The 11,275-nt window shown below is 39.9% G+C and overlaps 1 protein-coding gene across 3 annotated transcripts in view; it reads right to left on the bottom strand.

Annotated features, from left to right (window-relative positions):
* The window catches only part of SLC1A7 (solute carrier family 1 member 7), a 58,303-nt gene that overhangs the window by 10,296 nt on the left and 36,732 nt on the right, over positions 1-11,275 (bottom strand). For all 3 annotated transcript variants that reach the window (XM_018552484.1, XM_018552485.1, XM_018552486.1), the window contains exons 4-8: positions 8,669-8,711; positions 7,286-7,508; positions 3,518-3,617; positions 1,673-1,906; positions 1,091-1,285 (exon numbers count right to left, since the gene is read on the bottom strand). In XM_018552484.1, the coding sequence (XP_018407986.1) occupies positions 1,091-1,285; positions 1,673-1,906; positions 3,518-3,617; positions 7,286-7,508; positions 8,669-8,711 (795 nt within the window). The remainder of the gene's footprint in view (positions 1-1,090; positions 1,286-1,672; positions 1,907-3,517; positions 3,618-7,285; positions 7,509-8,668; positions 8,712-11,275) is intronic.

Genomic DNA, 11,275 nt, shown 5'->3' with positions numbered 1-11,275 from the left:
TGGGGGGGGGGGGGGGGGGGGGCAGACTGTGGTCAGTGGAAGTAGAAAATGCCCCAGCATAAGTTAGAGCAAACAATGTTTCAGGTTTAGTGGTCAGTTGGAGGAAAAGTTGGGCCAAGATTGGTGGTCAGTGGGAATAAACAAAAAAAAGGAGGAATAATACTTTATTGTTGGTGTCATTGGAAATTGTGCCCATCAATGGTGTCAGTGGGAGGAATAGTGTCCATTGTTGGTATCAGAGGGAAGAATTATAGTTTGCCTCATTGTTGGTGTCAGTGTGAGGAATAGTGCCCCAAAGGTAAAGGATAAAGGCAAGCAATGGTCCACAACTGGCAGTTTGAGGACCACTTCTCTAAAGGTATTTTAAATATACCAATAAATAACAAGTGGTTACATACTTATTCATTTATGTCTTTTTCTTCCTGCACCTGTATTGTATTGCTGAGCTTTTTCCCTGTTCAGAGCAATTTGGTTATGACATCCAAGAGAGGAAGTGTGGTTATACAAAGAATGGCCTCCAAATCTGTCAGATCAAACTGTTGAATGGAGATGGTTTTGCATAGAATAGTTTATTTTTTGCTGTTTGTGTTCTGTTTTAGATATTTCCTTTTGTTTCTTGCATCAGGGATGTAGATGGAAATAAGAGGAAATATCTCCAAAATGAGGGGAATCACCCTCACAGACAGTCCTCATTTGTAAGATCTAGCCTCAGCTCTTGTTCTGGTGACAACTTTAAAATTTAGATTTTCCATCACGTTCTATCTTGATTACAGTCATCATCAGAACAGGAGTTCTAATCCTTCCTTACGATATCCAAAAGTAAACAAAAAAGTATTGACTTGACATACAAACAATTCTGAGTCAGACTGGAGTTAAGTACCTCTATGTCCCAGGCACATGTACATGGAATTAAGAATTCACAAACAAACCTGCAGGTACCAATAGTATCAGACACTTTGACAGTGTGGTTAGTTTAGTCACTTTATTAAAGTGACAGGTTTGGCACAGACTGAGTTATCAGAGGACTTCTAGGATTGTCCAGCAGTGTTATTGTCCATTGGTGACTCCAGAGTAAAGGATGCTAACTTACCTTATTGTAATGATCTGGCCAAAATCCAGTTCATAGTTGTTGACTTGTGCTATAAAGATAGCAGCCACTGCTTCATACAGGGCTGTCCCATCCATGTTGATGGTGGCACCCACGGGCAGCACAAATCTGGCAATCCGTCTGTCTATGTGATTGTTCTCTAGCAGACACTTGAATGTGATTGGTAGCGTGGCAGAACTGAAAAGCAACAAAAAAGTGACAAATGGGTTTCCAGCTTTTACTTTATACATTAAATTATATAGATTGCATAGACAAAAATGAGGGTAGTTAAAGCCCTGTTACTCTATGCTGTCAACAGAGGAAAGGAGAGCAGAAAAACTATGAACTAGAGATAAGGTAGGTCAAAAATATAGAAGAAATTTTTGAGTTGGAATAAATGCCAGAAAGAGACTTGAATGAAGCTGAAGGTTTTGGCTCTACAAAGGGACAGATATTGGTCAGGGATTATTGGTCAACCAGGGACATTATCACTGATTACACTGAATGAGTGCAACATCTTTTACCAATACATAAACGTTTATATGTAATTTATTAATATGAATCAATAAACCCAGCAAACATTACCTGGAGGATGTGGCTAATGCTATAAGCAGAGCCTGCAGTACCCCTCGGATAAAGACAATGGGGTTCTTCTTGGTGATAAATAAATACATGAGAGGGAGGATGAAGAGACCATGTACCACAAGGCCACACACCACCGTGATGGCATAAAATCCAAGTTTCTTCCCAATAGCTGTAGGGTCATCCATCTCCAGGATCTTGCCTGCAATAAGGAAGACAATGCCAAATGGAAAGTACCTGCAGAATATAAAGGACATGCTGTTAGTTAGTCCCCAGTTTTCCGCACTTACCCTCCTGATTAATTCTTATATGACCAAACACATGTGGATACCCCACTAAATTATTGCATTCATACAACTAATGCTACAGCATACAGAGACATTTTTAACAATTGTGCGCTTCCAACCTTGTGGCAAGAAAGCCAGCTGCATAAAGACATGGTTTGGTAAGATTGGTGTAGAGGAACCCCAGTGGCCTGCACAGAGCCCTGACCTTAACCCTACTGAACATCTTTGAGATGAAACTCAACATTAATTGTGATACATGTCTTCTTCTCCAACATCAATACCTGACCTTACAAATGCTTTTGGCTGAATGGCCACACATTCCAACAGACACACTACAAAATCTTGTGGAAGGCCTTCTTAGAAGAGTGGTGGGCATAGACACAAAGGGTGGCATCGCTATATTATTGCCCATGGTTTTGGAATAGGATGTCCATCAAGCTCATATACAGTAGGTGTGATGGTCAGCTGTCAAAAAACTTTTGGCCACGTAGTGTACCACATGATGCTGTGATGTAAAGCAGTATTATTGTTGCCCAACCTTTACGTTATTATTACAACTTAATTGACTTAGGGTAATACACAGTAGATGAGTAATTGTAAGCCATAGGTCTCTGGGGCAAAATATGCAAGACTCCCTGAACATGTTGTACAAAACTTTTGATGGTCTCTTAGTTGTTAATTTATAACATTCTGAGTTATTGCTATTTTAGCAAGCCTACTAAATAGTTGCTAATACGGTAGAAAGAGAAAGTAGCCTGTCCCAAAAGTTGTTGCCTCTTCATTAACCCCTGTTCACTGTAACTGCATGTGCATTTTAGCCTACAGCACTATTCATCTGACATTGACTGTTTACTAGCTATGGATAGAAAAAAACATTTATTTTTTCATTGCTCTTTATACAACACTATTACTGCATAAGGCATCCGGCCTTCATTCTGCATTGGCTGGCTTTTTTAATAGAATGCCATAAATAATTTGCAGCTTCCTAGCTGCTGTGTTCTCAAGGGGATGCATTTTCCAAAATAGTTGGTGTCTTTCTTGAATATTCAATAAATTGTAAATTGCTACAAAGGTCTATGTCCTGTTGGTCCCCTGTATCTCCTTTGGATAAAGTAATTGCCCCTCTAGTTAGAGTGTTCATGGCCTGGGCCCACATGCCATACCTGGAATGGTCTTGAAATACGATCATCTTTTGCTATAGATTGTCCACTGATACCATACATGCTACAGTTGTACACCCACCACATCCAGCGTGATAACATCAAAGCAAATGACACCTAGTTTGGACAAGTGTCTCTACCTCAAAGCACCCCACAGTTGAATGTCCCTGATATAATATAGACAATTTGATTGTGACAATGCTAACATACTAGCACATTTTTTGATAGTGGGAGAGAGAAACTTACAGACACGGGGAGAACATTTGTGCAGATAGTGTACCAGGTTGGATTTCATCTCAGACCTGCAAGGCAAGAGTGCTGCCCTTCTCATTATAATATATTGTAATTTTATTATGTTTCTATCCTCATAAAGATAAAAAAAAAAACCCCATCATACTCACCAAACAGAAACAGCTACAATCTTCATAACAGATTCATTTAAGCATTGACAGAAGTTGACAAGAGGAACTCCGCTTGTCCCCATGCGGCCCAGCGTTATACCTAAAGGAGACACATAATTTTACACTCTGTTCTCTTAATAATTTCACCAGATATCTGCAGTTGCTTTTAAATTTAAAAAAAAACAGAATAAGTGAAAGTGATTCTTCCCATGGTAACCAATATATGCTTCTCTATTCTTATATGCTTTCAGAATGTAAACCAAACTCATAATGATCCCATAACACCACCACCTCTATTGGTTGCCCCGCAGAAACAGGAGGGATATACTGTATACAAATGCAGCCACCAGAAGGTATTAATGTTTTTTGCTCGGAACCTCTAGGGCTCACTTGGATTTCCCATCCTGTGCCTATACTGACTTCCTCAGCAACCTATTGGGAGGCCAACAATTGCCGCACAGGATATGAAAGGTATGCCTAGTAAACATTTACACACAGTGGTAAACAGAAGTATCCCCTGCACTCCTTACAGCAATCAGGACCCAGTATGCTTTTGTTAGCAGTGGTGCTCGCAGTGATGTCCACGGATGGTGCTCTGCGTATCTAAAGTTAATAGCAATAAAGATCATCAGCACTCAAAGGATGGACTTAAATCCTGGTGTTCATTTATTGAAGAATCATGTCACATGCATTGCAAAGCCAACGTTTCGGGACCACGCAGGGTGACAAAACTATGTTCGCCCTGATGAAGGGACCCTGCGTGGTCCCGAAATGTTGGCTTTGTAATGCATGTGACATGATTCTTCAATAAATGAACACAAGGATTTAAGCCAATCCTTTGAGTGCTGCTGATCTCCATTGCTATTAACATTTAAACACTGACAACGGGGAGCTCATGGGGTGCTCTGAAGGTCAGCGGGAAAAAAGGCAAATGATAACTAGTTATATTATGATGTCTGCACTTGTGTGCCCTCCCTGCTTTATGCTTTTTGTCTAATGACAGGTTTACTTTATAACATTCAAAGGTAGAATTTGTCTTGCAGTTTAGACTTAAGGCAACTCCGACCTAAAAGTCTTGTGACTCCTCTTAGCAGTCCTAGCACCCTTTCTGCTTTCAGCTCTGTTGTTGGATCTACCCAAATATTTCTGGAAGTTTTACAGATAAGGCATGAAATAAAGGGGAAAAATACAATTTTGAAAAACTTTGTTCTCGTCCTAGTCCATTTAAAAACAATGGCTTGCAAATGTTTCTGAAGAATATAGCATATCCCTGTTTAAAGTGAACTTGACGGCTATTTTAAACATTTAAAACTGAAAATCCTGTCTACAGCAGGTATCACAGGTTGTCTGCTATTATCTTCATTAGTCAGAAAACCCAACTCTGTGTCCTTCTGATCAAGTTTTAGTTTGTTACCAGGGGCTTGACCTCCCTGAATTGGAAATTGAGACCAGGTAACCTTTTCTCTCCAAAAACAGTGTTTCAATGGCGACTGAAATGCCCCCATTGGACAGAGGCATGGAAGCTACATCGAAGCTCAACCAAGAAAGCAGGAAAGCTTGAAATAAAAGCAGAGGGGCACACTGACGAGGGTTATCTTGCTAATAAAGGTAATAGAAGGCACCTTGTAGTACCTGCTTTTAGGAGGATAGTTAATTTTAAATGTTGCAAATGGTTGACAGGCTGGTTCACTCAAAATAAACAAGTCACAAAACTGGGCAATTCAAATTGCACATCTAATGAAAAAAATGTATGAGCATAAGCTTCTACCAGTGTAAAATGTATGTCAAAATGATCAGCGAATACAGAGATATAGGCAGCTGCAAACCTTGATTTTGTCTCAAAAGTTGGGCCTGGCCTTATCGCCTCTCACCTCCTATGCCTTGCTATTGGACAAAGTAGCTGCCTGTCCCATTAAAGGACTCACCAGAAAACAGATGTGGGAAGAACTAAGTCAGCTAGGGAACCTGCACTGGGCCCCATACTCTACAACAGCCCATGGTCTATGGCTGCTGTGGTTCTTCCACTTTAAATACTATAAACATTCCAGCCAATTCCCAGTAATTTTGTTAATCCAGGCGCACATGGTATGTCCATTTCACAAATGTAATTATTCTCAATTACAGATTTTCCTCAGAAGACTGTGTTGGAAAGTTCAGAACACATGGGAGTTATAATAAGGTATATCTCAATGTTTTATTTTTTTGCAAATGTTTCTTCATGTTTCCATAAATTTATTATTTGAAAAATGATACGAACTGTCATGGAATGTGATCCAGAACAAAAGGTTATATCAAACGGGATTTTAATACAATAAGTATTACACTGCAATAAAGTAATGAAAGCATCTATGTTTGAGGTTCCAACTTTGGTAGACTAGCAAGGCATGTGTAGCATTGTGCATATTCAGTTTTAGTTTCTGTAATATTCCTTATAATGATCATGTAACCTTTAATAAAGAAATCATTATTTAGCTATTTCTGAAGGAAACAGCCAATAATGCATTTGAAAAACATATATATATATAGTTACCAATAACCTGCCAAAGGATTTGCAATTCTATTTAGGCAGATTCACAGATCACTGCCATACAGCAAAGTCAGAATGATCTCTACAATGTTTCCTGGGTCAGCTTTAAAACTTCAAAGAGAAACTCCCTGCCCACTAGAGAGAGGTGAGGAGGAGTTCATTTTCCAATGAAGTGGTTGGAAGCAGAAAGTTACATTGCTAAACCCGTAAATAAATATGTCACCTGTCTGACTGTGTAGTGTGGCAGATATCTGTAAATCACAAGACTGGAAGAATTAAGTAAGAATTCCTTGGCAGGTAAACTGTGTATTTAGCTGCTTGCCCCGAACTCCCTTTTAAAGGTTAAGGGTACTTTCCATAAAAATTTAAATTTAACTTAACCACTCCAGCCCTACTGACCTACTCTATCCTAGTAAAGTCAGGAACTGCTCTGAGATGAAGTTTGCTTTGATTCTGTCTGCCCTCAAACCTCTTTAACACTGGCCCTACCCATGCAGTGAGCACCCATAGACGTGCACAGGGCATCCTCAGCCTCTGGAGACATCGCTATACGTGTCTAGGAGCGCTCACGGCATAGGTAAAGCCAGTGTAAAAGGGGGTTCCATAAGTGATTTTCACATAGAGAGTTATGATGTCTTCATTTAAAGTGTATGTAAACCCTAACAATGTACTTCTCTTATTTGCTCGCTTTTGCTCTATTAAATATACCATTGAAAGTGTTTTTCTAAATCTCTGTTCCCATATTGCAAAATAAAACCTGTGAATTCAGAAATCCAATGAGCTCATAACTTTAAGTGCCATTTGCCTGTGCTGTACTGAAATCTTAAGCAGTTTTATTAGCCCTGCTCAGTTCACCTCTGTGAACTACATAATACCCCCTCCTCCATGTTAAGGAGATAAGGAGAGGTGGAGTGTTTTGTACTCCAAATCAGGAGCAAGCAGCCTAGGGTGACAATTCTGCTTATGCATAGATACAGTACAGTGAGTGAATGTTTCTCCCTAGGACTCCTAGTGTGTTACTGGCAAGATCACCAGGTGAAAATAAGGGAAAAACAAATGCAGTGACCACATCTAAGGACTGGTATGCGGCAATATATCACATTTCCTTAGGTTTAGATATACTTTAAATAGCATTATTTTGTTGGTGCTTTTTATCTACAAGTGATCTATAATTCTATAATCTATCATGTATTCATATTACTATATTTGATGTCTCCTTTAAAGAGAAAAGGAAGGCATACCCATAGTGGCTGAAAATATGACAATGCCCAGTACATTCATTCCGTCGCTGGTTCCCGGCTCTGACTTGTAGACCACATTAGGGGAGGGGGTGATATCCAGAGCAAAGTTCTGTATATGTGATCCATTCTCATCTTGGATCCCATAGATGAGGATTCTGTGAGTTATACTATCTGATGAGGTTGTCTTCATACTTTTTACCACAGGCACATTCTTGGTTCGGTACTAAAAAAAAGGAATAATATCAACATAGTGGGGGGAATTTATCAAAGCAATTGTGACAGTTTTAGCCTCTTAGATCATTTTTTTATGTGCAAATCTGTCTTTTAACATCAGAGGTGTTTTCATCAGAGCTTGTTCTGGGCTGTCTGAAACTGGAGCATCACCTAAGAAAACAATCACAACATAAGAAGTTCCCATGACCACTTCTCCAAGATGCGATATTTAAGCTTTTTGCCTGGAGTTACGAGTCTTCTTTCCTGGAGTCTATTAAACCTCATTTATGAACACAATTACACTAGCATCATAAATCTGGTGCAAATATATTCTGTGCAAGTTCAAACACTTGCAATTGCTATGATAAATTCCCCCAGTGTGTTTCCAATATATATCATTTATGTACTAAAGATACTAGATATTCAATATCAATTATCAACACCTTTGGGACTGCATTACGATAGGTGCAAATGTGAAATGCACCTTGACATGAGATTGTTGATTAAAATTGCAGCAGAGAACTAGGAAAGTGCAATTGTGTGTATTCCTAGTTCTCAGAGCTGATGTCAGACAGACAAATTAGTAACGGTGTTGATGTCAAGCCAACTGAGGCATACCGATGCTGCTAAACTTGGTCTGGGCAAAAGCTTCTAAAAAATCCTCCAGTCATAAAAGGGCTAACTATGTTGATTTCATATTTACCACTTGCAACAGCGGGTTTTAGGAAAAGCAGCAGCTTTCTGGAGCTTTGCTGTGAAAAAGACCTGAATACCAGGAGACCTCTGATTATTAACTCAGAGTAGGGACACCGTCCCAGAGACAGGACCCACTGGCTTAGTGAGTTATATACTGATTAGGTTAGGTTACGACCATCTCAAATGAACACATTGATACCAACATTCCCATTAATACCAGAATGTATATTGTCTCTAAACTAAAGTATATGGGACTTTAAAGGTATTTGACATCAAGAGAGAACCTATATCAAAACTCTTAACTTATTATATCCACTATTTATACAATTTTCACATAAGTTCTTCAATGGCAAACTGAAGGCTCCAGCCCCTCCCCATTCTATCCAAAATGTAGAATTTACAGGTTTTTTTTTATTTTTCACCCATCATTAACATTTTGAAGCAAAAATATACTGAGGCATGAGAAATCCTTACCTGCTTGAAAGTTGCCTCCACAAGATTTGAAGGAAACATGTTTCTAAGTAACGGATAAAGGAAAAAGGTAATCAGAGATGACAGGTCTTATATCCACCATTAATAACATGATTATTGTTCTCTGTTGGTACGTTTTTTTGCTGCCTGGTAGAAAATATGCATGTGTCCCATGCTATTTAGTTACATGTTGGAGTTCTCATAAAGTGCAACTGTGAATAAAGTAGTAATATAGGCTGCCTTGTGCTCATCTATACATCAGCAGAGCATAGAAGCTTTAGGTATGTGGAATGAGGGCTCGAAGATGATGCCAGTTAATAAGTACATGCTAAAGCTGAACTCCAGGTATTATGCATACTTACATTGGTCCAGCTTGACCCAATGTAAGTACTGTATATACATTTTATACCTGCCCATGGGGATCCTGTAAAGCACTGTAGTAGCCGGAGCCACTACACTGCTGGCTGTGATCTTCTGGGTCCTGTATGGCAGTGTGCTGAGTGGCTTATCCTCTACTCTGAAAACACAAGGGGTCACTCCCTTGGCAGAGCAGCCATTGAGAGACCACCTAATATTTTTATGAATGAATACAGGGATTCTCTGATTGGACTAGGGGCGTTGATGTCACCAGCCCTTGTGCAACCAGAGAATGCCTTGTACTCATTGATAAAACTACTATGTGTTCTCTCAATGGCCGTTGTTATAAGCAAGCCAAGTCCTGTGTTTTCAGAGGAGAGAGGAAGCTGTACCTAGAAGATCTCTGTCATGACTATGGTAGCTGTGGCTACTACAGAGCTATACAGGAAATCCAGTGGTCACTCAGGTATGATACATGCATCCTTACATTGGGCCAAGCTAGACCAGTGTAGATATGCAGAATAATTTATACCTGGAGTTCGGCTTTTCAGAAATGGGGTTTATAGGGTAGCTGAGAATTCCGGTTTGACTTTGGAGCCATTTTAAAACCTTGCTTATTTGCATTTGTGACAGTATAAAAATTCCATTGGCACCTAATGAACAGTGCCTTTTGTCCTCACTTATGTGTGCTTTAAACCTGTAACAAACTTGGGCAATGTAAACTTAGAATATGGCAAACATTTTTTGCTATATTACCAATACCAAATGTGATTTTGTAAAGTGTAGGTGTAAGGTTTGTTCTTACTTTCAGGTTTGTTATCCAGTCATTTCTGTACTGCAGGAGCAGGGAAATAATTATAAGAACCACAGAGTGTAGCAGACAGTACACACTACATACAGACTGAAACGAAAGATAATGCCAAACCCCAAACCTAATAAAAGAGGTGATGGAACCCAAGCCACATAAGTGAAAATGAGAATAAAGCCACAACCTCATCTATGTATCAGGAGGCCCAAAACTCTCCATGCATAATTGGGCCTGAGAAAGCGGCAGGGCATCGCAATACGCATGGAGCATAATTGAGCCCAGCAGTACATAGGTATACTTCCCGCTTTATTCTCCTTATACTTTTGTGACTTGGGCTACACCACCTCTTTTTTTAGATTTGCGGTTTGGCATTATCTTTTGTTTCATGCTTACAGTATGTATGTAGTGTACTGTTCTTAAACTTTCAGTTTAAATTAGCTAAATACATTCCAGGTGCATGAAAAACAGAAATCTTCCAAGCGCCCTTCCGTGACAGGCTATAATCTCAATACAAATTCTTAAACTAAATGCGAGAATGTAGTTCATCCCGTGAGGGGGCTTGAATCAGTGGCCCCTTTACAAAACACACAGGGACCATGGGAAACAAAACTAGCCCCCCTCCAGAAGGAAAGACAGTGTCAGCACCAATTTAGAGATGATTTGAGGATCTACAGCTGAGTGATACACAAAAAAACTACAGCTCGCGGTATACTGAGACGCCACAATATACCGTGAGCTACTGCTCGTGGTATACTGAGACGCCACAGCTGAAGCGGATCCCGACAATTATGTCTGGATCCGCCCAGCTGCGTGAGTGACAGCTGGCTCTGCCTATCTAGAGGCAGAGCCAGCTGTACCCGCCCCCTCCCCCGTCCGATCCGCCAGTCAGAACTGACGGATCGGAGCGGGGAGAATCCAGCCCCTCCCCTGTCACGGCAGAGAGCCGTGACAGGATCGAGAGGTGAGCGAATGCCGGTATGTGTTCGCTCACTTCCCGATCTACTGAGCCAACCTGTGACAGTCTCATTGTCACAGGTCGGCTAGAACTATGAGGTGAGTGAAAAGCACTCACCTCATAGTTCTCTTTTAAGGTACTTGAATACATTTTTAAGATTTAACTCCTGAGTCTTGTGTCACTTAAAGCTTCTTCACTTATTGGCCATCAATATTATTACACACTAGTAGCACAGACCCTCATGGATTTTTAACTATTCAATACATACATTTTTCATAATCTGTATGTATGAACAATGATATTATTCTTTAACATTAATATCATGTTACATAAGGGTTGCCCTTCTTGTTGGGGTATATATATTTGAAATGATGTTATTGGGTTAAGGTTGCGATCTCTTAGTCAGTTTTGATATGAATAAATCTATATTGTCATATGTGTTGGTGGTGTGGCTGTTGTCATATGATCCTTGTGTTTGGTTTTCTTACTA

Source organism: Nanorana parkeri, unplaced genomic scaffold (assembly GCF_000935625.1).
Source record: "Nanorana parkeri isolate BGI_ZX_2015 unplaced genomic scaffold, ASM93562v1 scaffold89, whole genome shotgun sequence".
Lineage (NCBI taxonomy): Eukaryota > Metazoa > Chordata > Amphibia > Anura > Dicroglossidae > Nanorana > Nanorana parkeri.
The sequence above is the reverse complement of the archived record's forward strand: the minus strand, read 5'-3'. Positions and strand labels throughout refer to the sequence as shown.